The sequence below is a fragment of the Anopheles aquasalis genome, chromosome Y (assembly GCF_943734665.1).
Source record: "Anopheles aquasalis chromosome Y, idAnoAquaMG_Q_19, whole genome shotgun sequence".
In the NCBI taxonomy this organism is placed as follows: Eukaryota; Metazoa; Arthropoda; class Insecta; order Diptera; family Culicidae; genus Anopheles; species Anopheles aquasalis.
In genome coordinates, this window is record NC_064879.1 from 3,663,970 (window position 1) to 3,691,316 (window position 27,347).

General features: G+C 50.3%; 2 protein-coding genes across 5 annotated transcripts in view; both read right to left on the bottom strand.

The window, feature by feature from the left end:
* Positions 1–267: 267 nt before the first annotated feature.
* On the bottom strand, positions 268–5,855 carry LOC126579876 (protein trachealess-like). 3 transcript variants are annotated; one of them, XM_050243568.1, is made up of 7 exons: positions 5,810–5,855; positions 5,399–5,640; positions 4,960–5,127; positions 3,807–4,757; positions 3,561–3,667; positions 1,198–1,901; positions 268–1,087 (listed from the first exon to the last, which is right to left on the bottom strand). In XM_050243568.1, the coding sequence occupies exons 3-7, from the start codon at positions 5,100–5,102 to the stop codon at positions 878–880; spliced, it is 2,115 nt and encodes a 704-aa protein (XP_050099525.1). In that variant the 5' UTR covers positions 5,103–5,127; positions 5,399–5,640; positions 5,810–5,855; the 3' UTR covers positions 268–877. The 3 variants fall into 3 exon arrangements, with proteins under 3 accessions (XP_050099525.1, XP_050099524.1, XP_050099523.1); XM_050243567.1 differs by having other exon boundaries at positions 3,561–3,658; positions 4,960–5,166; XM_050243566.1 differs by having other exon boundaries at positions 4,960–5,166.
* A 1,658-nt stretch (positions 5,856–7,513) lies between these two features.
* LOC126579877 (loricrin) overlaps positions 7,514–27,347 on the bottom strand; it is a 28,344-nt gene continuing 8,510 nt past the window's right edge. For both annotated transcript variants that reach the window (XM_050243569.1, XM_050243571.1), the window contains exons 3-6: positions 21,990–22,103; positions 19,714–19,815; positions 10,241–10,438; positions 7,514–10,106 (exon numbers count right to left, since the gene is read on the bottom strand). In XM_050243569.1, coding sequence (XP_050099526.1) covers positions 8,770–10,106; positions 10,241–10,438; positions 19,714–19,815; positions 21,990–22,103 — 1,751 coding nt within the window. In that variant the 3' untranslated portion in view covers positions 7,514–8,769. The remainder of the gene's footprint in view (positions 10,107–10,240; positions 10,439–19,713; positions 19,816–21,989; positions 22,104–27,347) is intronic.

Below are 27,347 nucleotides of genomic sequence, written 5' to 3' on the forward strand. Positions count from 1 at the left end.
TCTATGTGCCTATCCGTATACGATTATGTGAACAACGGCAACCTAAACGTGTTGTCCCCGTTGTCATTGTCACTTGTTCACCATCACGTTACGTCAAAGGTCAGTCCGTCCGCCCGTTTCGATTGCAACCCCTTTGAATAAGGATCAACAGGTCAACACACATCGAGGGTTAATTCTTTTTTTGCGTTGTTTATTGGATTAATTAATAATTAGATTTATTGGCTAAACCGAGGTTGTGGTTCGGTAAAAAGGGAATGGGGTGGGGGGGGGGGGGGGGGTCTACTCACAACACTAAGCTACGCATGGCTGACCCAGTGGATCTCACTGGTGTCCTAATGAAAGCAATACAGATATAGCTGTTAGTGTATGTGTATTCCTTACATGTAGAATATTTAAAAAAATAACATGATTATAATAAAAACAAATTGAAGGAGAGGGAGCTGCTGCTGCTGCTGCTGCTGCTGCTACTGCTTCCGTAGTGCATTTACGCTTCTCTCCTGTGCGCTCGTTGGCATCTCTGAGGAAGGGTGTTTGGCTTGGCACGGGATGTGTTACGCCGCGTCGTCGGTAACTCCTACACACGGGGAAGCGCTCACACGATAATACTACTACTGCCGTTGGCCACCTTAAACCTATCCATACTACTACCTCCCCACCCCTGTTTCCCCCACCATATTGCGCGCCACCACTTTTGTGTGGAACCCCGTGGAAGGTGGTGGAGTGGGATGAAAGGGGGCAAGGGAGGGGGTGGGAGGGGGTTGGTTGCTTATCTGGTTTATTGCAGCGGAACGAACTATCCTTAACCTAAAACCCATCCAATCCAGGGGAGGGAGAACTCCTGAGCCTAGCTGGAAGGAGAGGAGGGATGCGGGTGCTACTAGTGCGACTCCTGGAGCACCTTCTTGGAGGATTTGGCCAGCACCCGAATCACGCTGGCACGGTTGTTGACGCCCTTCTTACCACCACCACCACCACCCCCGGACGAGCCACTGGATGACTTCTTATCCCCGGGTCCCCCGCCATTACTCTCGGTGGGCAGTGATCCGAGCATGGCCGCTCCCGGGCTGCCACTCTTCAGTCGCTGGTGCTATAGGTGGGGGGGGGGAGAGAGAGAGAGAGAGAGAGAGAGAGAGAGAGAGAGAAAAGGAGAGCATGATGAAGGTGGTCTAGCAGGTATCAGTGGGTGGTGGTGCTTACCTTGCTGTTGCTGCAACCCTTTTCACGCTCCCCGTGCCCAAGCCCGAGCCCCTTCTCCTTGTAGTGGTGTTCACCGTGCTCGTGCTGGTCCTTACCCTTGCCATCCTGACCGAACAGCCCGAGCCCGAGACCGGCCAACCCGCCGGCCCCCGCCAGCTTGTGACCGCCGTGTCCGTAGCTGGTGGCGCTGCTCCCTCCCTTGACCTTCTCCAGCAGCAGCTCCTTGTGCTGGTCAGCGGCCGATCCGTCGAGATAGGAGTTCCCGTCACCGCCACCGTGCAGGTGCTGGCCACCGGGATGACCGACCGAAACGGCCGCCAGCTCCCCCGACAACCCTTTACCATCCTGCAGCTCGTAGTCACCGACGGCGGCAGCGGCCGCCGCTGCCGCCGCTGCTGCAGCCGCCGCCGCAGCCGACGGCTTTTTCTGGCCCAGCGATGGCAGCTTGTTGGCACCGCCGTGATGGTGATGGTAGTCACCTCCACCACCACCGCCGCCACCGGCCGGTGCCGGTATCTGCGACACGTCGAGGATGAGGTTCTCCTTCTCCGGCTTGGTGATGATGTAGTTGACGCAGATCACCGTCTGGTCGCTCATGTTCTTCGTCTGGCACACCATCGTGCAGCACGACTGGATCCAGAAGTAGCCGGCGCTCTTGTTCAGGATGCGGTAGAACGGTGTTAGCACCTGGCCCTTCTGTATCACTGCGATGTGGGGAAGCGAACGGAGCAGTTAGGTGAAAAATTAAAAAACAAAAAGCCAAATTGCTCTACACTCGTAACCGATTCGGTGGCATCTGTTACTTCCAATTGCACCATGTGGAGGTTTAAATAATTCAAAAATTTGCCGGCCCATAATTGAATTAAAAAATTAAATGGCCCATAACCTAAGGGGGGACTTCGGTATTTCATTTTTATTTGTGACACTTGTTTTTAACATTTTTCCCTGAAAGCTGATCCTTTCAAGAGTATTGTGTAAAAGTTTTGGATCAATCGAGGAAAAACTGACAAAGATACAGATTTTTGAAAATCCGCGTTCCATACAAGGCTCCATGCAGCCCGCTACTTTGAAGAGCGTTTCCCTAAAAGCAACGTTTTCAAAGTCGGTGCCCTTTGTACCGTAAAAACTACTGGGCCGATTGATTTGAAATTTTTAACACATAATCTGTACACTCTTTCCCAGGTAGCCCCGTCGAGATTTCATGAAAATTGTTGATATGTTTTTTTAAAACAAATCGCCAAAAGTCGTGGTTTTCGGCAAAATCACAAAAAGCATTACTTTTTCAACTTCAAAAATGTGCCAAAAATCGAAACCATGAAATATCAACAAAAACTTTCCGGGACTACCTAGATAAACTTATAATCTTTCAAACGAGTATCAATTTGTATTGTTTCAAATGACCCGTCATGTCGCTACGATGGGCACCGTAAAAAGTGCCTTTTCGTCGACACACCTACCAAAATTGGATGCCACTGATTAATTTGTCAATGAATGTTGCTCAAAACAATACCAAATATTCTTGAAAAGTTGTAGATTAGTATGCCGTTTACTTGAAAGAATAAAGTTGAATGGTTACGTCACAAAAAATCGTCAAAAATGTGCCTTTTTTTGGCTCGAAAATACCGTCTGACCGTAATCTTCGAAAATACCGTCTTAATAAAAGTCTGACCGACAACAGTACTACGTCAGTTTGAGCTCTTGAAAACCCACCAAAACTCAGTAAGGTGGGGCAAAAGTTCGACCGTTAGTGGATTTTGATTGTTGTAAATAAATGAATTTAAGGTACAACTGAAAAAATGCCTTGATATATTCAACACTCTCTACTGGAAAAGTACCAGCTCGTTGCAAATGAAACTATTTAATGGTTAAAATTCATCATTCCTTAGCAACCTGCCCCAACAGTGAAGGCAACAATTCGGGGGAAATGTTGCGATCCTTTAAAATGCAGCAATTATTCACGAATGCATGTGTGCAGTGTTCCAGTGTTTCTCAGCCGTTGCTCTTTTCGTAGTACTTTGTGATTGAACTTATTTTTCGTTACGTTTACTGGATCTGTTTGCCAATTTTTCTGCCTTCCCTTGAGACGTCAGTGCTAATATTTCCTTGCATAGTTGCAGATCGCTGGTCCCGTTTCCAATTTTGAACAGAAACAGCGCCACCCAAAAACCTCAAATCACAACACGCCCAAACGGGGTCTATTTTTCCTGGCACCTTCTTATACAGCGGCGAACTTCGATCTTCTTTACTTGATCAATATGCGAGAGATGAGAGCTATCAGTAGCCACTGCACCGTTGAGAGCCACGTGATAAGCCACCGAATCGGTGAGTGGGGGGAGGGGGGGGGGCGGGTTGGTGGTACTTACGTTCGCTGTGGCTGCGCTTCAGCTTGTGCGCGTCCTGCCCATGGCAGAGACTGTAGACGCTCTTCCCGTTCAGCTCGTCCGCGCTGTAGTCCAGGAAACTGGAAATCCTATCGACCGTGAGATGACCGTGGTGGCAAAGGTTCACAGGTTTTTTTTGTGGTGGTGGTGGTGTCCGGGGGGGTGAGGAGGGGAAGGCGAAAGTAAACAGGGGGGGGGGGGTGGGGGTGGGAGAAGGAAGACACCTACCTGTTCTCGCAGTGGATGATGGTGAGATCGAGGCTGGTCCGGAACACGAACATGTCTGACTCGAGCTTGATCTCGTGCAGCGATGGCGGTGGCAGCGCAATCCCAATCCCAACCATCCCGATCACCGTCTGCTTGTCGGCGCTAGTACTGTTGTGGTGCTGGTGCTGCTGGTGCTGGTGCTGCTGTTGCTGATCATCGTTCGCCGCGTTGTTCCGCTTCCGCAGATGGCAGAGCAGCAGGATGACGCGATAGCCGGACGACTTGAAGTGACAGCCGCGCTTGGTCAGCGTCGACTTCATGCGGATGCAGAACGCCCGGTCATCGCCCTCGAACGTTTCACCGGGGAGGAGCGGTTTCGGCGCGGTGCTGGCCCCATTGCTGTCCGGCTTGTCCAGCTTGAGGGCGCCGCCGCCGCCGGCCGACATGGGTTTCTCGGGCGGCAGCTCGTCCCCGTACCCACCGTACGCCGAGTAGTCGGACGTCTTGCGGATGCCGAGCTGCTGCTCCACCTCCGCGTGGTCGTGCTTGTGCACGTAGTCGAAGATGCTGCTGCCCGTCATCTCGACCTGCGACAGCCCGAGGTAGATCGACACCGTCTCGGAGATGTAGAGGAACCGCCCATCGACACCGGTCGAGATGGCGAACCCGTCCAGCGACTGCAGGATGTGCGTACCGAGGTGCGTCTCGAACATCTCGTTGAAGTACTGCGGTGCGTTGCTGTAGGTCTGGAAACCGAGCGGTTCCTTGCACCACGACGGCACACCACTCTCGCTGAACTCCTTCAGCTTCAGGTAGCTGATCGTCAGCCGGATGATGGACGCCTTGTCGAGCTGGCTGGTGATGGCCGCCGGTAGCGGTAGCATCTTTGCCAGCTCGTAGAACTCGTAGTTTTCCTTGCCGCGCCGCGACCGGGCCGCATCCCGGGACTTTTCCTTCCGCAGCTCGATTAGCCTGCCATTGCGGGTGGGCGGGCGGGCGGGCGGCAGGTTGATGGAGGTTTTGTTGGTTGGTTGGTTGATTGATTCGATTTGATTGTTGATTGGTCAGCAGCCGCCACAGGGACGATTTAGGAGACGTTAGATTTGATTGCACAAAAGAAAGCGCTTCCTGTGTGAGTGGGTGTGCCAGTGTGTGCCAGTGTGTGTGTGCTTACCCGGGTTCAACCGTCGCCAGGTTGCTGGAGACGGCCGAGTTGTGGCTCTGGATGGAGGAGTAGGTGATCGGGCAAAAGTCCTGCCCCGACACGATCCACGAGTGCGGAAAGCCGGAGTTGCTCATGCTCAGGGCGTTCGACATGATTTGCGATGAACGGTGGAAGTTGCTGTACTCGACTTGCAGCGAGGAGAAAGGGAACATAATGCTAATTGCCAGTTTGAGGCCACAGGCCACATAGAAGATGAAGAAGAAAAAGAAGAAGGAAGAAGAAAGAAAGAAAAAAAACAAGGACAGGGGATGCGCGATGGACAGTTAAAGGAAAAGTGTTAGTACGTGGATTTACTTTTGCCTTAGTGGTAAGGCTAGTCCAGTGACGCCGCCGACACTCAAGCCCGCGGGAGCAACAAACTCAATCACTGCACTGTAGGAATAATTACCTTTTCCTCCAACACGCGGAAAGCAGGAGCAGACCTCGAGCAGCTCGACGTTACTGGCGACGGGATCCGCAATCCCGAACTCCTCTTTACTGTTTGGGCTTTCTTGAAATTTTCGCACACACCACAGCCAAGCCACAAGAAACACACGGATTTTCACGGAACCTGCCCCCCAAAAAATCACTTCTGCACCAGGGCGTACGGCGAACGGACTGCGTATTATTGCTGGCTGGCACTGGCTGGCGCTGGCGGGGTGAAACGATCGTTTTTCGGTGTTGGCATTTCAAACAGTATACGTTAATGAGCGCTCCCGCCCCAGGAACGAGTGGCACGGTCCGCCACCGCGCACTCCCCGGTACTCGGCCAGTTGGCGGTTCCCTCTGGACGGGGCCAGTGGCGCTACAGGACACTTACCTGTACCCCAAACCTGTGGGGGGTCCTGTGTTGCACCGTGTTTGGGGTCCCAAAATGCACTTGATTTTCCAGTAGTTTTTTTTTTTTGTACTGTTTGAGCTCCTTAACGGACTCAACGGACTTCCTCTCACGCTGGGAGCGCACGGCCGTGGACTGGGAGCGTGAGTGCGCCGGTGGGCTCTCACGCGGGCGTGAGGTACTCACTTCGCAACCCCTCGTCCACACTAGAAAATGTTGGCATCTTTTGACAATTTTTGCATATTTTTAAGGTGTTTTTTTTTTTAAATATTTAACTATTTGGAAGCAATTATGATGTGTGAAGATGTGTGCAATTTTTGCGAGACATTTGGTTTTTTTTTGTTTACCGTAAAAACTCCTTTCTTTCTCCCCCCTAACCCCCTTAAAGATTTTTTGAATAAGTTTCGGGTACATTTAATCCGTTATTTAACCACCGAAAGTTCAATAGGAAACCCCAAAAATTATCTAATTTAGTAGCGATGTTTTTTTTTTTTACCAAACTTCATGAACAAATTACACGAAAAAAAAAAGAAAAATTTCGCTTCCAAATCAAAGCATTATCGAAAAAACAAAACAAATGCTCAGTTCCTTCTCCGGCTTCTCATAGTTTGGGCGCTGGAACAAATCAATTACAACCCTAAGATGACCTACATACTTCTAGTCCGGACAAGGGGCCAGAAGAACTCAAGGGAATATGTAGTCCTGAGCTACGGGGTGTTGCACGGCGACGGGAATACCCCGCAGGGATGGCGGGGAGCGAGGTGCGTGAGCTTTTTTCGTACAATTCGCACAAATTTTCTAACGTTAGGAAAGCTTTACAATGTGAAACTTGCGCATCGCGTGAACGCGTGTTGAGAGAGATTTTGCTCAATATTGCGCTACTCGTATTCTTCTATTTTCTGTTCGTTTTCGGCAATGCATGCAACACGCGCGTGCTGTGGTGAAAAGCTCGGGCGTTCGTGTTGCTCAAAATGTGTGGCACATCGAGCAACCGCCCTGCTGAAACTGCTCGATGTGAAGTGTGAAAGCTTCTGCTGCGTCAACGAGCGAAGTAACGCGAGATGGCACCATATTGTGCGGCATTGTGTACAAGATTGCGTAGAAAACTTAATTATCTGCGAGGGGGAGAAGGAGTAAACCGGGGTGTACTTGGTACGGAATAACTCCTTTTCCTTCTCTCTAGCTTCCTTTTGAGATATTTTTACGCTGCTGGCACATGTAATGGATTATTTAGACACTTATATTTCCACTACAAAGCCCCCGAAACTATAAGCCAGCGTTGGAGTATCGCCAAACCCAATCACACGGCCAAAAAAAAAAAAAAAGGAGGAAAAGGACTATCCTTTCCCTGTTTCCCCGTCCCTCTTCCGCTTCGGGAATCGCGACCGAACACCAGCACCGAACATCGCCATTCGCTTCTTATCTTTTGCTGCATCTTTGCACGTTGACTGTTGTGGCACCACACGTTCGCAGGAGGTTCGCGTCGACCGTCGAGAAAGACTTGAATCGCCGGCAGACAACGAACCGCATGGTGTTTTGGGATTCGGATTACAGGTTAGTTACTCGCACGCACTCATTCGCTTGTTGCGAATTGCGCTAGAATTGAGGTGAGTGTGTGTTTACTTTGTATTTTTTTTTTCTTTATTGATAAACCATCAATAGGCAAGATGGGTGTGTTGCAGGGAGGGAGGGAGGGAGGGAGGGATGGAGAGGAAAAAGGGGGGTTCTGAGCCAGACAGAGACAGAGCGCCCATGGGAACTGGGTGTGCATGGGTGGTGGTTTTTGGGAGGGTGGGAGGGTGTGAGGAGAAGGGATATCATTACTATTAGTACGCGAAAGTACGGCCATAGTCTTCTACGGTACTGTATCCAGAGAGATAGAGAGAGATAGAGAGAGAAAGAGAGAGAGAGAGAGAGAACAGGAGAGAGAGAGAGAGAAAGTGAAAGTGTGAGAGAGGGACCCTTCTCTCCTCTTTTTCCCTTTTCCCATTCTATATCACCGCTACGCGCGCGTGTCTACTACTTTACACTTTAACGACGACGATCAAAGACACCTTTTGAATAGTTAATTGGTTTTGCATTGTGTTTGGCATGTTTGTTGTGCCCTGCTGGCGTTCACTACGGTTCACCACGGTTCACTACTACTGAATAGCGGGTGGGGGGGGACAAAAAGGGAAGGAATGTTTGGTTTCGATCTAGAGTAACACCGTGATTTTGTTTGCTGCTCCATCCATCCAGTAGCTTTCGCTCAAAACCTGCTTTCCTTTCGGCGCTCGTGCTTCCCGTGCCCCGCCCCTGGTAGTGTTCCCTCGCTGCCCTCCACTAACCTTCATTCACAATCGTAAACATGCAAGTCTGAGTTGTGTTTATACGTGTGTATGTGTGTGTGTGTGTTTGTATGTAGCTCGATTTCAGTGGTTTACTACAGCGCCTTTCTTTTCTTGTTCTTTCCTACACGATAAGTCTAAAGTAGCCGCCCGGTTCAATCCCATCCAGAACCCAGTGCCGCGCTGTGTGTGTGTGTGTGTATGTGTGCGCGAGTGTCTGATGGTGGAGTAGGACAGTAGACAGCAACCGGGGCTATTGTATATACAGACAGAGTGGGGGTAGAGGGGAAGAGAACACAAAAGCAAAACATTGCGCCTTTGCTACCACGTGCTTTTCCTTCACAGCATCACACGCACACACACGCACACACACACACATACACACACAGGTAGCAGCTACTACTAGGTAAAGTGAACGTGAAGTGGCCCGAACGCTCGCCGGTCCGCGGCAGCACCACGGTCTCCTCTTCCATTCGCCTTCGGCGGCCTCCCACACCCTGCCCCCCCCCCCCTTCTAGCTCAATCAAACTCGACGGTGGTGGTGTGGGTGTTGGGACCGGTACCGAAACCGAAGGCCGCCAGGGACGAGGAGACCGTGGCCGCCGCTGTCCGGCTTCAGTAGGGCCGCCAGACCGAGTTCCCATTGTCGGCCGCCTGCCCTACCTGACCCGGCCCACCCGGTGCCATACCGAGCCGGCCGACCCCACCCGACCCCGCCCCGCCACCGCCCAGTCCAGCCCCGCCGCCACGGTGACCGCCACCGCCGCCGCCGCCGCCGCCGCCGCCGCCACCGAGCTCATCCAGGGCGCCCCGGGCCATCGCCCCACAGTTACCGATCAGGGAGAGGTCAGGGGCGTGACCACCGCCACCACCGTGGCCACCACCACCACCCCCACCGTGGCCGATCATCCCGCTCCCGCTCTGATGGTGATGGTGATGATGATGGTGATGGTGACGGGCGGCGGCCGCCACCGCGGCCGCCTGGTTGTTGCTGGCCGTCAGGTGGTCCATCACGCTCTGCAGCTCGCCGACGTGCATGGCGGCGGCGGCCGCCGTTGCCGCCACCGCTGCCGTCGCACTGCTCTGCCCCACGTTGCCGCCGGTGGCGACGGCGGCCGCAGCCGCCGCCGCAGCCGCCCCCGGGTGCGGCGACTGGATGTGGTGGTGATGGTGGTTGACCGCCGTGTGACCGAAGCCCCCCACCGACTGGTTGGCGGCCGTGTAGAGCTGCGAGTAGAGCAGACTGGCCGGTAGCACCGGGTACAGCGGGGACCCGTTGCAGCTGCCCGTCCCGTTCGAGCCGCCATAGTTGGAGCCACCGCCACCGGACACCACCGTGCCTGCAGCCGTCGCAGCCGCTGAGCCGCCGTTCGCTGAACCACCACCAACGCCGCCACCACCACCGCCGCCGCTCTGGTTCATCACGATGCTGGTGAAATTCTGATGATGGCCACCGGTGGCACTCCCGGTGCCACTGGCACCCCCACCACTCCCACCACTCCCACTGCTTGCTCCTCCTCCTCCTCCTCCTCCGCCTCCCGCGCCACCACCACCACCGGTGGTCGAGGATGGGCCACTGCCGCCCAGGTTCGGCGTGTTCGACGACAGCAGATCGTCCTGGACGGGCGACTCGGCCTGGGACGAATCGCTGAGGCTGCGCGGGCCACTCTGGCTACTGGTCAGCCCGTACGCATCCGGGTGGCTGTTGGTGCTGGCCGACTGTGCGTACCGCGGTACGATCAGCCCGTTCGACAGGTGCGTCGGTATGTGCGGGGTGAGTCCGTTGTTACCGTTGTTACCCCCTCCACCACCACCGCTGCCACCACTGTTCCCGTTGCCGGCGTTACCGCCCATCAGGTTCGTCTGGACCATGTGGTTGGTGGCCTGCTGCGTCACACCGACCAGGCTGCTTAGATGCTGATCCAAATCGGCCGCCGTCGAGTCCGGTAGCACTGCAAACACACACAGAGAGAGAGAGAGAGAGAGAGAGAGAGAGAGAGAGAGAGAGAGAGCGTAGAGATGAACATCAATTGGACTCCCCGGACGCCAAAGAGAGAGAGAGCGAGACGCGGGAAAGACGACTTACTGGTGACGCAGTCGCGGGCCGATGCCGAAAAGTCCTGGCCACCGTTCTGTTCACCGGAGCTGCAGGTGAATCCGAGGGCCGGATTGTTGAACTGCGACGCGGTCGGTGTGGTGCAGGAGGTGAGATACGGGGAGTACGGGCCGGTCGAGCTGTAACTCCAGTGTGAGTTGGTCGAGCTCAAACCAAACTGTGACATGTCTGTTGTTGTTGTTTTTTGTTTTTAATGTGAGAACAGAAAGCGAGAGAGAGAGAGAGAGAGAGAGAGGAGGAAAGGGATAGTTGGGATCGATACAATATAACCAGTTTGGTACAGACATCCATGGCGCGACCGCACACTCACGCAAATGCACACTCTCACACATAGACGATCAGGTGATCTAGACGCGCAACGCGGCAAAGTTGTGGAAAAGACTGACGTGGATATAACGAACCGCAGAGACAGAGAAGAGCCCTTGCATCATGTTCATGATGGGGGAGGGGGGGGGGGGGTGTGCTAAAGGTTCACTTTTGAAGACTGTTTAGGGAAGAAACATTTTCACTTAAGGGGGGACTACGGTATTTTCGGGCCAAAAAAAGGCCCGTTTTTGATCGATTTTTTGTGACGTAACCATTCAACTGTATTTTTTCAAGTAAATGGCATAATAATCTGCATCTTTTGACGAATATTTGGTATTGTTTTGAGCAACATTTATTGAGAAATGAATCCATGGCATCAAATTTAGGCAGTCGTGTCTTCGAAAAGATACTTTTTCTGGTGCCCACCGTAGCTGCGTGACGGATCATCAGAAAAATACACATCGATATTCGTTAGAAAGATTATAAGTTTATCCAGGTAGCCCCCGAGAGTTTGTGTTGATATTCCTATTTTTCGATTTTTGGCAGACTTTTGAAGTTGAAAAAGTAATGCTTTTTGCGATTCTGCCATATTAAACGAACTTTACAGATTTGTTTAGAAAAAAGTATCAACAATTTTAATGATATCTCGACAGGGCTACTTGGCAAAAAGTGTACAGAGTATGTGTAAAAAATTTCAAAACGATCGGCCCAGTAGTTTTTACGGTACGATGGGCACCGACTTTGAAAACGTTGGTTTTAGGGAAACGCTCATCAAAGCAGGGAACTGCATGGAGCATGTGTAAGGCGAGTTTTCAAAGATCTGTATCTTTGTCAGTTTTTCCTCGATTGATCCAAAACTTTTACACAATACTCTTGAAAGGATCAGCTTTCAGGGAAAAAAGGTAAAAACATGTGTCACAAAAGAATATTCAATACCGAAGTCCCCCCTTAATTGTTTACCAGAATGTCATATTAATCTACAACTTTTCCCGAATATTAGCGGTGTTTTTTTTTTTCTGGCGAATATATGTTGAAAACTTCATACATGGTATCAATTTTACAGTTGCCTTGTCCACAAAACTGTACGTTTTTTTGGTGCCCACCATAACCGCGTTACCGCGGTCATCTGAAATATGCAAATGAATATTCTTTCGCCTGATTATGATATGATTATCCAGGTCGCGTTTGTTTTGTTGAATTTCCAATTTTTCGTTTTTTGGCAGCATTTTTTAAGGTGATATAGTGATCGAACCGGGTTCATCGCTTACAACGGACAACTCTTTTGATTCGGGTGCCGATCGTAGCAGTGTGATGCTAATCAATAATTTCATTGGTCATAAGTTGATTAATAAAAAAACAAAAGTTATACATAATTGATTTTAAAACAGCATTATTTTTTTTTTTGTTATAAAAACTCGGGACAGGGCTACCTGGCAAGTAGTGTACAGATGATGTACTGAAATGTTTTTATGCCACGATGTGCCTTCGCAAACGTTGACGTTTTGGGCAACGCGCTTCAAACTAGCGAGAATTGCATTGCGCATTTTGTATGAACCTTTGTATTCTTGAAAGAATAAGCATTCAGGGAAAAATGTAAAAATGTAAATTGGGTTTGGAAGGCGAAGGTGAGGACACTTCAACCCAGAGAGTCCAAGAGAGAGAGTGAGAGAGAGAGAGAGAGAGTAAGAAGGGCGAAGAAGTAGCGACTGCCCTGAGGGCCAGGCTCATTGTGGATCCGATTGCTGTCACCGTGACTGTCCGCATTGGCCTTCATGGGGAGTCTGGACTGCACCTGCATGCTATACATATATGGATGCGTTAGTGTTTTTGTGGTTTGGGTTTTTGGCAGCACACCTTGCTACACCTTACCCTGCACCACTGTACTCCTAGTACGGTGCAGTTTTCCTTCCGCTACCCTTTTTTCCCCCTACCCATTTACACCACCTGTCCACCAAGCTTTGTGGCCTTGTGTGCTGCTTTCTGGCTGTCGGTTGCACTGTGTATATATATAGCGGTTAGTGTGGATAATATGCAGCAGTAGCAGCAGCGATACCAACAAGCAATGTTCCTAACCACCCCCAAACCCCCATCCCCCCCCCCCCCCCCCCCCCCCGGCCGGCAATGATTGGTTTTCCGTTGCGGCCATTTTTAATGCTCTGTTTTTGTGGCGAGTTGGGGGGACGGCCGGCGGGCTTGGCAACTTGGGGTGGTTGGTTTTTCCGCGGAAAAGCGTTTTCTCCCTGTGGAAACCCTGCGTGGAAACCGCACATGGGCGGGCGCGGCCCCATGGTGTGGTGGTTGATGATGATGCAGTATGTACGAGATACATGAGTGGGGGGGGGGGGGGAGGGGAGGGTCTGGGTGGTACTGGTCGCGAGCTATTGACACGCATTGCAAGCTGCGGCTAGGGCAATCAAAGGATGACGCGGTGCGGTGCGGTTTGCGTGGCGTTCTATAGATAACTGTGTGCATCACACATACACCCTTTCGGCCGGGGGTTGGCCTAATTTTTTTAACCTAAGGGGGGGTGGAGGAAGTGAGGAGTGTTGGTGGCCGTGCTCTTGTTGGTGATAAACTACCGGTAGCAACCGCACTGGGCACCGGGGAATAGCGCCGGATAGCGGCCACCCCCTATCACCCACCCCCGGTTGTGCACACCCCTATCGTGCACCCTTCCCTTCCTCAGCACGAGTTGGTGACCACCGAAATTTCGTTTGGCTGAAAGTTGCAACGCGGGGATCGTAACCGGGGGGTAGATCGTGGCACGTAATGGAACACTGCACCCCCATTTCATCCCCTTCTACCAATACCCTCGTTTTCCTGCTCGCTACCAACGACACAGGCAGAAGCGGGGCCTTTGCAAAAGCGACTCCTTAGCGGCACCGCGGCCCTTAACTTGCTCCCTTGTGCATCCTTCGAAAGGGATCCCCAGCCCACCCCCTCCCCCCCCGGCCAACACGCAACCCCTTCCAGACGGGTCCGAGGATCCGCTGGGGTTGGTCACTTTCATCATTCTTTCATAAACGAGCAGCCACGGTAGCTTGTGCCGCGCTTGGATTGGATTGGCAGATTTGCACCCCCTTTTTGCACCCCAGCCCCAGCCCAGTGGGTGAGTCTGCTTCTTCTTCACTGCCGGGCGGTGCAGGTGGTAGGAAACTATCCTTTCCAACCTCACCTTTCCCCCCTGCACCTTCACCGCCACGGACAGTGGGATCAAAACAATGGTCAACCGAAGGGGGGGGGGGGAGGGGCGAACGAGTAACCGAAGGGATGCACATGCCTTGATTTCTTCCCGCTTCCCTCCCCCCCCCCCCCTTCTCCTCAGAGGTAGGGAGTTGCGAAACCCTTTTTTGCCTGCCGGAGAATTTCTTCCCCCTTTCACCCCCCTCTCACCGCCCCCGGGTTCCAGCCCGCTCGGCATCGTCATCATCTCGCCCATCGCGCCAGTCGTCTGGTATTGTGCCCCTTTTTGTTTTAATTTCCCTTTGCCTTGGCCTTGCCATTGACCGTTCCCGCCTCCCACCCCCTTTCTTAAACGCACACAAGCTCACAGGAACCCGATATGAACCCGGCAATCTCGTGTGCGTGTACGTGTGTGTCTCTGGGAAGGGAAAATGTAATTTTTCAACTACCCCCCCCCCCCCCCCACCTGCAACCCCTCCCACGTCTGTCTCTTGAGCAGTTCACCAGTCCTGCTGGTCGCCCTTTTCCATCCGCCAGCCAAATCTGGAGCCAGCGCGGCTCCCGGGTGTGTCGGATGATTCCGGTCTAGGCCAGATCCCGCGATGTGTGTGGGTGGGGCCACCCACTCGGCTAACGGTACGGCAACGGCGACTTCAATCGTAATTTATGGCAGATTCGAGAGCAGCAAACCTTTCCCGGGGAGGGAAGTGGTTCGGGGGGGGGGGGGGGGGGGGGGCGACAGAGCACACCTTCTCGTCCCCTCCTCCCTCCAATGTGCTTAAGTGTGTGCCAACACACACATGATGATGGTGATGGTGGTACCTTACGCCGGATTATCCGGATCCTAGCTAGCCGGCTGGCTGGCAGGTAGCAAATGAAAGGAAAAAAAAGGTGGCGAATAGATGTAATGAAGGTCCGGCCCCACCCCGCCCCCCCCGGGAAAACGATGATCGGGAGAATGCTTTGGAAAAAAACCTCAAACCTTTCTCAGTCCCCGTTTTTGCCTGCTCTCTCTCTCTCTCTCTCTCTCTCTCTCTCGGTCGCGTGGTGCGCTCCCGGTCTGCAGCTATCTCTACTCATTAAATGCCTTTTGTACCCTTTTTTTCATGCCAGGGGGCCCCCGGTGCCCTTTGTTCTCTCCCGGAAGTTAAATGAAACGGAAAAGGCAAAGCGATCGCCACCACCACCACCTTTCGCACGGATGTGTGCCGGTGTGTGCAGTGGAAAAAGCCGTTGTGGGGAGGAGATTGTTGGAAGGTTTTTTTTTTCTGCTGCTTCGCCAGCGAGGATTTCAAAGAACGCACGCAGCGTACTTACAGCCAGTGGGCCAGTTTTCTCTGCGAACCTGGCAGAGAAGGCAAGCGAGCTGCTAAGAAGACCAAGGAGTGTTAGGGGGGGGGGGGGGAGAGAGAGAGAGAGAGAGAGAGAGAGAAAGAATGGAAGAGCCATCGAGTGATCTGTTTCCCAGCGATCTCTCTCGCTCTTTCTCTTTCTCTCTCTCTCTCTTTGTCTCTCTCTCTCTCTGTCTCTCTCTCTTTCTCACGATGGATCGATGGACGATGAAATTCATCATTCATCAGGACTGCAAAGGGTACACTTTTCCTTAAAATTTTGAACCCAGTAACCGCGAGACCACCATCGACTCGGTACAAATGATCGTCGGTACGTACGAGCCACAGACGAGAGATGGGCCCGCGGGAAGAAAGGGAACCAAGTCTTCGGAAGCCAAGGATGCCAAAAACCCAAACCGATCCGGTGCTTAGGAAACCGAGGAACCCGAGAAGCGTAGGAAGGTGTAGGAGGTTGTTATTGAAAAATTATCGACATTCTGGAAACCGGACGCTGGAACAGGTTTAAAAACGAGCTAAAAATCACTAATAAGCATTCCAGCTTCCCAAAGGAAGGAGAAGAAAGGAAGGGGCACGTGGCCGAGAACAGAAAGAACAGCATGGCAGGCAAGCAGGCAGGAACGGAGCGCGCGCCCCCTTTAACTCGTCCGCAGCTCACACTGATGGAATGAATTAAATTAAACCAAAGCTTGCATGCAAGGAAGGGGGGGAGGGCAGCAAAAGGATACGATAAAAAAGGGGGAATGAGATGAGGGTTAGCATTTTCCATCTAGCACCGGTCCCGGTGGATCGGTGGTCCAGCGCATAACTCTTTGGCCGCAGAAGTTTGCTGAAGATGAAACAGGAATGGCAAAAAATGGGGGGGGAAAAAATGCAGGAAAAGCCAGCCAGTCCGTGGGTCCGTGAGGGAGAGAGAGAGAGAGAGAGAGAGAGAGAGAAAAAAAAAGGGATGGTATAGGGGTCCACCCTTGCGGCGGCGAGACATTTCAAGATGGATGTCTTCGCCACGGAGCCAACGGCAGACCGATCGATGTTCGAGGCCCCAAAACTAACCCCTTTTAACCATTCCCCAACCCCGTCACTGCCGCAAGGGGTAGCGCAAGGGGGTAGGTAGTGATGGGGTCGTTGGCCACGCCCACGGGCGCCTTAAGAAAGCCCCCGGGCCGTTCTTAGTAAGCGACGCCACCGCCACCGAGCTGGTGCGCGTGCCCCAAAACTTGTCTTTGCCCGTTTGCAGTTGCCAAACACGCTGCCCACCCCGGACCGGAACCACCCCAGAATGGGCCAAGCCCAAATCAACCGAACCGAACCGACCGAACGAAACCGAAACCGAAAGACCATCGCGTGCCCTGTTTCTTCGGTTTCCGGTAGCCTTTCGGTTTAGCCACCGCCCCTGAATTTTCCACCCCCGCCCGAAGACGCCCCCCCCCCCCCTTCCCAACCCCTGAGCACTGGGGAGAGTTTTGTGGGTGCGCGATCTTTTTTTCTTCTGCTTCTTCTTCTGGTTCGCCGCCCTCGAGACCAACGACGTGTTCGCAGTTTGTCACCACCCCCACCCCCCTCGCGCGCGCGCTTCAGACTTTTGCGGATGGGTGGCAGGGGGTGGGCGGGCGAGAAGGAAGGAGAAAAACCTGTTTTCTTTTTGCCGTCGGTTGAGGGCGCGTGAGTGAGCGAGCACCATTTTCCATACCACCCCCGCCCCCCCCCCCCCCCCCCCACTGTTTGTTCTTTCTTTCTTTTCGAGCAATCGCGGCCGCGCGTTTGTGGTTTTCGCTGCCGGCCGCGTGCTTGTTCCAAGATGGAGGAGCCTGGTGGTTGACGCATTATTTTTTTTGTTGGTTCGATTTGTTTTTGGCGTTTTTCTGGACAGATCGTTATTTTGTCGCTGCCATACCATGGGTGGAAAAGTGAAGAGAGTTACAGTTACAGGTATAATGTTATGTTTTAAAATATGTATTAGTTAATATTGTGATGGAGGAGCCTGGTGGTTGGCGTTTTCCTGATTTTCTTTTTGGTTCGATTTGATTTTGGCGTTTTTTTGGATCGTTTGGATTTCTTGCTGGAATGCCATGGATCGAAATGCGAGGGGAGAGAGAGAGAGAGAGAGAGAAAAAAAGAGAGAGTTGCGATTTTTAATGGATGGAGTAATGCGCCAGCAGCTGCTGCTTGCTTGTTTCGTTCACCGTCAACCTAAATCAGCGACCAAAGCTATCCAGGTTCGGTGCTTGATGGCTGTACATTTAGATTAGCACACCTTGGGTCCCCAAAATTGCCAGTGTGCATGAACATGTGTACCATACAGTGGTATTCGAATGAATAATAGCAAAACATTAGCTTCACTTCCGCACAGCTCAGTTCTGGTATTTGTAAAGCAAGCAAGGGTCAGATCATTTTTGTCATACATCCCAACGAAGTAATAATGAAGAGAAATGACGAAGAAATGGTTACCAGTGCGACATTGATTTGTCAATAATAGGGAAAGATATTTTATCACCCTCTGCATGTCCACCAGAGGCTTACAACGATCATTTTTCTGTGGCTATTTGATGTGTAGTTGGTGTTTAAAGGGTTTTTTATATATTAGGTTTTTAACTTAGTTTTTCCGATTTTTTGGTTCAACAAACTAGTTCCTTCAATAGTTTGAACAGTTTCCGGAGGTTGTTAATGCACGAAACCGTTCAAAACTGCATTTTCTCATTCTTTTGGTGCACCCGAACCTTCTCTGCCTGTAACGTTAAAATCTCCGCTTCGAAACCTTTGAAGCCAGCATTTGCATTTTTTTTAGTCAAAGTATATTCACCATCAGCTTAAATTAGTAAAGGATAATTTTCAGTATCTGGTTTCTTCAAATGAAAAAAGGTTTTTTATTCTTCCTCGCAAACTGGACTTTTTCAGCCCCAAAACTAGGATCATTTATGACGAATTTTTGTGACGTAACCATTCAGCTTTATTCTTTTAACTGAATGGCATATTAAACAACAATATTTCAAGAATATTTGGCTCTATTTTGGGAAAGATTTAATAAAAACTTCATCTATGGCATCACATTTAGGCAGTCGTGTCTTCGAAAAGATATTTTCTACGCTGCCCATCGTAGCAGCGTGATGGGTCATCAAAAAAATACAAATCGATACTCGTTTGAAAGATTATAAGTTTATCTAGGTAGCCCCGTCAAGTTTTTGTTGGTATTTTAATTTTTCGATTTATGGCAGATTTTTGAAGTTGAAAAAGTGATGCTTTTTGTCATTTTGCCTAAAGACACGATTTTTAAAGATTTGTTTAGAAAAAAGTATCAACAATTTTCATGAAATATCGACGGGACTACCTGGCAAAAAGTGTACCGATTAGTTTATAAAAATTTCGAATCAATCGGCCCAGTAGTTTTTACGGTACGATGGGCACCGACTTTTGGGAAACGCTCTTCAAAGTAGCGAGCTGCATGGAGCCTTGTAGGAAGCGCGGATTTTCAAAAATCTGTAACTCGGTCAGTTTTGCTTCGATTGATCCAAAACTTTTACACCATACTCTTGAAAAGATCACTATTCAAGGAAAAATGTCCAAAATATGTGTCACAGAACAAAATTAACGTATTGCACTAGTACATTAAAAATGTGCAATCATGTACCCAGTTTTTGAGATTACTTTAAGGCACTGTCAGTAGAAAAGGAGAGAAAAAAAAACCTGAAACGTTGGTCATACAAGTGACCTCTGGTAGCAGTTGCAAGGTTGCAACAAGTCACCACACCACGCGACAGAAGCAGCATTTTTGGGAGCACCGAATGCTATGGCATTGTTTTTTCTTCAAAATATTCCATCACTTGGCACTGGATGGACTTGGAGGAGGAGCACTTGGCGCGTCAACTGGCAAAAGATTTCCTCTCGCCTGGTCTTGGCTTGTGGGTTAGCCCTGCTTCAATCACCTTCTTCGCAAAACACTAACGAAGCGTAAACCGGGACCATCACTGCTCTTGCAAGTCGATGCCAGAGTCCTGCTAATCCGAGAGTGCTAGGTGTGAGGAGGGCCGTAAAAAGGGTCACCGCTTAACGCTTGTTATCTTCATTGCGCGAGGCCATCTCATGTGGCCTCAAATCCATCAAGGCAACGCAATGCAATGCATGATAATGATTGTGTATTGTTTCATTTCTCCACGAATGCTACATGTTCCACGGTCCACGGAACTTGCTCTTGTGTAGCAATTTAGTTGCAGAATGGGCAAGGACCGAGCCGACCAAGCGACCATCGAGGCCTGATTACTTTCGCACACTCGAAGAAAGATTTACAGCGACGGGTTTCCTCTATTCTCTAGTTTCGCAAAAGTTCTTTCATCGGCCAGCTGGATGGTTTCCCATCCGGTGCTCGCGGATGAACGGTTCCTGGGTGGGTTGATTGTTTTGTAATGTCCAACTTTCAATGAAAACTACCAACTGTCAATTGCCTGTCGGCCGCTGGTCCCAGACACACCCAGCAGATGATTTCCGCAGCACCCTCGAGCTCACTCTCGGGCTCAACAGTGGCACCTTCCAATACGCAACGCGCACGAACACAACATTAACACACACATACACGCAAACGCACGCGCGCCACTCACGATTTCACGCACTTACTCTGACAATTACCTAGTGGTGGCATCCGGAAGCTGGACAGTGGATCGGTCGGGAAGTGGAACGGGCGCTGGCCGAAGGCGAAGTGGAACTGCTGCTGCTGTCCTACGAAAGATGCTTTCAGAGAGTTACATTGCTGGCCTCGCCAGTAGAGCAATAGGGTTTTTTTTTCTTTCTTTCTTTCTGCTTCTTTGTGTGTATTTTTGTATGTGTTTGCAGTGCGCGTGTGATTGTTGTTGTTATTATTTTTTTTTTAGTTAATGATCGTGAATTGGGAGCTGTAGGGGGTGGCTAGAGAGGTGAAAAGGGGTTTTTTTTTTGGGGGTGGGTGGCCGGGGTGATGCATTCGGATCCATCGCTGCTCATCATCATCATCATCGTCATCATTCGCCTCCTACTTGGCTAATCCCAAGGGGGAGTGGGGGGAAGAAGGAAGTCTAATCGAATCCGTTGTGATGTAGTGTGAAAATGTGCCAACAAATCTCGGCTAAATCCGACTGCTGTTCGCAGTCCCACCCTTCGTCAACCCACACACACACACACACACACACACACACACACACACACACACAGGCACACACACACCCTTGTCCCATACCCATACGTAGCTATTTGGTCCCGTGACTAAGCGGAAACCTTGCAAACGCGTTTCTACGATTCAATTAAGTGATTTATGCGCTCTCCGTGCGTCTACCAGCGGCAACTCAGTTCCCACCAGGAGGGGATGCAACTGCCCCACGCACAGAGGGGTATTTGTGTCAAAAACCTGGCCAAAAGCCTTAGCAGGCGTGTTATTCGTTATAAATTTGATTGATATTCGATGTAGAACCGTAAAAAACTAATGTTTTCTAGCAATTCCAGCACACATGAGCAAGGAAACGTTGTAATTGTTGTTTGTAGTGATAATTTCTTCTATTTTCTGTAATTTCTCTTGGGGGTCGCACATTTACAGCGTTTGCCTCACCAAAAAAATTGAAATGTTTTCTAGATTGCAACAATATGTCATTGGCAACCTTGAAATCATCCAGTTGATAGTGGATCCATCTATGCTTGAAATTTGCTTTCAATCTCAGAATCTTCCTTTCCTTCATTTTGTCTAGCTTCAGATAGTCACTAAAAAACTGAGCTATTTTCTGCTCAGCATAGTTGAAGTATGTCGTTCAAAACCTTCTTGGGGCATTTTTTAAGTATCTGTCACAAATATCGCCATGAAAGCCAGCTGGAGAATAAAACGCAAATGCAGCAATTATACGATAAATTATGAAAAACCCCACATTTCGCTAAAACATCGAAAAATCGGTAAAGAGGAACCAGGAGGAACAACTTCAACTGGTTTTATATAATAGAGACCTTACTCTCTTTCAAATGCTATCTGCTGCTTTTTGCGCGGGCATTGCCGGCCTCTAGAGAGAACTGGAGTAGAAATTTTCACTTTTTCATGTGAGTTTGGGAAGGGTTAGGGTTTTCAAAAAGAAATGTGATTTTTTTTAAACTTCAAAGCATAAAGAACACTGCAAAATAGTCTACTAACTGCGTAGAGGTTCGTGCGTGCCAAAAAACAGGCTCCTATCTTGGCTATAAATACTTTTTTTTTGACAAGAATGACGCGAAGCTATTGCAGCTATTTGTATCCTTGCTGCTTCACAGCAAAAAATAATAACTAATAATAATAATAATAAGCAATAATAATAACTAATAATAGTGCTGTAATGTGTAGAATATTTTAAAATTATTAGCAAGGCAAAATATGAAACCTCAAAACAAAATTCATGCTCCGAGAGTTTTGGCCAACGTTTGGCTCAACTTCCCCTCTGTGCCACGGCTCGTTGCTAAATGTTGTTTCTATTGCACACTGCACACTGCACATTCCTGCAGCTGCAGAACTCGATGGGCTCGATAATGCGCTCGAAACAGAGAAAGAGAAAGAGAGAAAGAGAGAGAGAGAGAGCTGCATCTGCACCTGCACTGCCTGCAGTGGTCCCCCCTTTGCACCGGGAAGGGTTTATTACGGAAAGGAATTAGCCACAAAACTAGCCAAACTAGCCACGGGAGACGGGCAGAAAGGGGACTTGCCGGTGTGTATATGTGTGTAAGATGGACACGTCCGCATCCATCGCCACCGTACGCAAGGGTTGCGCTGTGTGTTTTTCGGGAACGAATGCATAACCCCTACGCAGATCTGGGATCCGGCTGTGTCTCGAAAAAAGGGGTGACGGAAACGGAAGGATGCGTGTGGAAAGGGATGAGCGTGGAGCGGGTGGGCGGGTGGGCATACTTACTTGTTTTCGATCTCGGTTCCCGCGGTCCATCCACCGTCACCTTGATGGCCTTGTTGTAGGTGGCGACCTGCGGCGGACTTGTTGATATAGTGATGGTAAGCGTGAAGCTCTTGCCTGTGCGACGGAAGGGGGAGAAAAACGTTGAAGGTTATGTTGCGTTGCGTTGAGTTTTGGTGCGTCATAAGTGCGAGTGCGAGCCTTACACCTCTACCTTCGACGCTGTGAGTGTGTTTGGTGGAATCCCGGTGGGGATTAGTAGCTGATTAGCAGCAGTAACTGCCTGGCTTTAGGAGGGCTTTAGGGGCCATCTTGAGCATCAGCACCTTCAGGCACTGGCTACGTTTGGTGGGACACCACAACCCAAACCGGCTATTTAAAGATAGATACAGAGACGGGAGAGAGACGAGAGAAAGAGAGACGAAAGAGAGAGATAGAGAGACAGCGTGCCCTGTGACGTTTCCATCCTTTCGATGATCCTCGCTTGGGGCTTCGGTATTTAATTTTGTTTTGTGACACATATTTTTAACATTTTTCCCTGAATGCTGATCCTTTCAAGAATATTGTGTAAAATTTTTCGATTAATCGAAGCAAAACTGACAACGCTATAGATTTTTGAAAATCCGCGTTTCGTATGTTACGCAGAGCGTTTCCCCAAAAACCAATATTTTCAAAGTCGGTGCCCATCGTACCGTAAAAACTACTGAACCGCTTGGTTTGAAATTTTTAACACATAATCTGTACACTCTTGGCCAAGTAGTCCCATCAAGATTTTATGAAAATTGTTGATACTTCTTTTAAAACAAATCTGTAAAATTCGTTTTTTATGGCAGAATCGCAAAAAGCATCTCGTTTCCAACTTCTAAAATCTGCCAAAAATCGAAAACTGGAAATACCAACAAAAACTCAACGGGACTACCTAGATAAACATATCATCTTTCAAACGAGTATCGATTTGTATTTTTCTGACGACCCATCACGGAGCTACGACGGGCACCGTAAAAAGTATCTTTTCGAAGATACGACTGCCTAAATGTGTTGCCATGGATGTAGTTTTTATTCAATCTTCCCCAAAATAGAACCAAATATTCTTCAAAAGTTACAGTTTAATTTGCTATTCGTTTGAAAAAAAAGTTGATTGGTTACGTCACAAAAAATCGTCAAAAATGATCCTTGTTTTGGCCACAAATCACCGAGGAGGGTTCTAAGGTATTTTTCCATGAATGCTGAACACTTCTAGAAACATTGAGTGAAAATGGGGGATCGATCGAGGCCAACCTGACAAAGATCAAGACAAACATAGCGCAATGTAACGGTACGTTTGAAGCGCATTTTTTCAAAGCAGAAATTTCGTTCAATGTCGGTGCCAATCATATCATACAAAAACCTAATGGACCGATGGATCGATTGGAAGTTGTGAACACACAATAACCGGTACACTATTTGCCCCGGTAGTACCGTTGAATTTTTGTCCAAAAATGGTTGACAGTTTAAAAAACAAAAAAGTCTGTAGAACAACTTTTCGATCTTCTAAACGCTGCCAAAAACAGGGAAAAATAGGAAAATCAACAAACATTCAACGGGGCTACCTGGATTCACTTATGATCGAAGAAATGCACATCGAGTGGTACATTTCAGAAGCCCCAACCATGCAGCTACCAAAGGGCACCGCAAAGAATTCATTTTGCGTAGTCACGCATTTCTAAATTTGATGCCATGGATGAAGTTGTTGACAGATGTTCCTCCCCCCCACCCCCCCACAAAAAAAGGTAGCGAAATGTTCTTTAATTGTAATTTAATATGCCATTCAGGTTAAAAAGAAAACGAAAAGTTAAACAGTTTCGTCGCAAAATAAAAATAAAAAATTACCCGCTCTCTCTCTCTGTCTCTCTCTCTCTCTCTTTTCCTCTTTCTCTCTCTCTCTCTCCCTCTTTCTCTCTCTTGCTGTTGGATTGGATCGTGCACCAAGGCAGCGAACCGCCGAACGCAGGAGACTTCGATGCCCTCCATCTCCTCAAACAACAACCACCCCGTAACACTCGCTCTGGCGTCGATGGTGACGATTTTCCGGTGCACAAAATGCAAAAAACAACACATACGCTAGGAGCAAGCCAAGAGTCGCTCATTAAGAGCCACCATTGGAGAAGAACAGCCTTTTAATAATCGACGATGTGCCCGATCGCTTGGCAACGGGATGGATGCCAGCCCCCCCCCTCTCGGGGGTCGGGGATACCGAGGTAAACAATTTTATTGGCGTGGTGCAGGGGTGCGGGGGTGCGTGGTTCGTGCGCCATCGTGTTCCGGGCCACCCTGCGAGACACGAGACCGAACTCGCGCCGCGCAAACATTATTTACACCTCAAATTCTATTAGCGCCCGGGTGAATGTGTGCACACGCGTGTGTGTGGTGTGCTGTGCACTCACTCATGCACGCACGCACGCACGCACGCACGCACGCACGCACGCATTATTACAGCCGGTGGTGTGTGTTGTTTTAAGTGTGGCTCCAAGCGTTACATATCGGATCGGCTGGCTGGCTGGCTGGCTGGCTAGCTGGCTGGCTGGCTGGCAGACAGCATACCGATGAGAGGGAAGGGGAAAGGGGTAACAGAGGAAGGGGTGGGTGGGTGTTGTGTTGTGTATGTGAGATATACGAGGCCGAGAGTTGATGCCGATGCCGGGCGCGAGCGAGTTGTTTAATGAAAATTTTCCGAAACCCACCCCCCCCCCCACACCCTCCAACTCGCAACCACTGCGCAGCATCCCCTGGTCACCACCACCACCACCACCACCAGGTTTGGCATCATTAAAACGAGTAAATCCGGGGCCACCGACGCGGCGGCGAGGACCACCAAAAAGGGGTTGCTGGCTGGCTGGCTGGCTGGCAGGCTGGCAGGCGGGTTGGTTGGTTGGTGATGATGCTATCGCCTGCTCAACAGCACCAGCAGTACCAGCACTGGCACACGCATTTGGGAACATATGTATCTATGTTACTGTTAACCCGCCTGTCCCACCCCCTCATCACCCCCCGGTCACCACCCTCGATTTCGCTCGATCTGCGTAAATGTGTGTGTGTGTGTGTGCGTATGTGTTGGGAAAAAGGGGGAAAATGGAAGTGCCGGTGTTTTGCATATTCGGCAGTATCAGGGCTGCTGCTGCTGCTGCTTAACTCGCCTTTTGTCCTTAACCATCATCCCCTCTTTTTCACTCCCCTTCCCTACCTCCTCACACCACGAGATGCGCTTCCGTTTGCCCAAAATACTTTCCAAATTATTTCACCACCCCATACCATCATCCCCCCACCACCAGAAACGGGGGGATGAGGCCGGTTACTCGCCGGATACGGATTGCGGGACGCTGCTCCGCTCACCCGGGTCAGGTATACCCGCCACCCTGTTCACGGGGGTGGGGGGTTCTCCGTCCCTTGTTGGGTCAACCCCCGTCTTCCACCGGGGGCTACCACAATGAGCGTAATGGCACCAATTTCCTGGCAGCCAAAAAGGGAATGCTTCGGGGCTACCGATATGTGTGTTTGTATGTCTCTGCGCGCGCACCCGTGTGTGTGTGTGTGTGTGTCAAGTGTCGAAAGTGCCGGAGAGTGACGATCCGGAAGATGGATGGATGCCACCCCCCCACCCACTCGCCCTCAACTCAGGGATCTTTTCCACGATCCTTTCGAGTCGTCGTCGTCATGACTTCTTGAAGATTCATTCACCCCCTCCCGGGGGCACCCTCATCCCCTCATCCTAGGTGAAAAATCACCCCTTGGCACTCCTTGCGTGCCATCTTAAACCCCCTCCCCCCCACCCGGCGCGGGATCATGTTTGTAATACATTTTTAAACATGAGCTTAGGACGGCGCGGAAGCTACTTAACGCTCCGGCAACCGCGACTCACCCACCCCCCCCCTGCCCGGGGTGGGCCACTTGCCTTCCCTGGATTCGAATAACCAGTGCGACGCGAGTGAAAGCGCGACACCAAGCCAATCAGCCAGCTGCCCTCGCATTGGGCGCCACGCGGATTGCAAGGTGTTTCACCGCTCCCCCCCCCCCCCACCCCCTCCCACTGGGTGCGCCTCAAACAACAAATCCCCCCCCCCCGCCCTTTCCCCTTTTTAGTGTAAGGATCTCCGTGAAGCAACAAAACAGGCGGTAAAAGGGGCGCAGATCGCAGCGGGACAACAGTCACAACAACAATAAAAAAAAAAAACAAAAAAACACCCACACGCGAGCGCACGCAAGCTAGCAGCAGTCCACCCGAAATGAACATTAATACCATAAACCTCGGTGGCGGTGGCGGCGGCGGTAGGCGTTGAGGTTGAGAATTACCAGCCCCAGCGTTTGGGCCACCGGGAAACCCGGGCGGGAAATTGGTGGTAGGTCGGTGAATGTAAAAATCGATTGAACAACAAAGGACAGGTGACAGGGGTGGAGGGAGGGGGGGGGGGTGTGTGTGGTGTGCGCGATTTGGGATTCGATGGTGGATTATGGTTATTGGAACAAGTTGTTCGATAGGGTTGGTCGGGCGGGGTCCGCTGTAATAGGGGTGGGAGGAGGAAGAGGAGGGAGCATTAATTGATACTGGAGGCAAGAATGCGGATGCGAGCTCAACCCCGCGGGTGGGGTGTTGGTTTTTGGTGGGGAACCGATGGTGTTGTCGAGTACGCGACAGAAAGGGATGGAAAGGGGGGGGGGGGGGGTGGGGGTCCACTCGCTTCATGTGAGGCGCTAGAAGGCGACTATGTACACGCTCATCTAGCGCCCGTTGGCGAGGTACATCTGTTCGCATCTGATGCTCAACAGCTACAGCTACAGTTTGCTTCCAGGGGGGTTGTTTTTTTGCGGAGTGGAGAGGGATGATGGAGCAAATTAATGGAGGAAGGTGGTAGAAGGAGAAGAATCTGTGTTGGCTGTTCGGTACGAGGTGCACTGGGCGCTATAGACCCAGGACCCAGGACCACGTCGTGGATACATATGCATTAACCTCACATAAGTGGAGACTCTGCAAAGCTAATTGCCTGCTTGCTACCTGCATGACATGACATTATTGCTCCCCTTGTTTTCTCTCTCTCTCTTTCTCTCTGTGTGTCTTGTTCTCTCCATACTTTTGTTGTTCCAGTGTTTTGTGTAAAAAGCAAATGTCTACAGGGTGCGCCATCAGGATGTATCCTACTTTAAAGTTGAATAACTCACTGTCAATTTTGAGCCGATTTTGATAAATAGCACAGTTTCTGAAACTTCAGTCTATGCCATTTTAGTAATGGATCATTTCGCGTTAAAAAAAGCGGACTAAAATTGTTACACTTTACATTGAAAATAATCGGTCAATAGTGAAAGCTGCGGTAGAGCAATGGATGATGAATC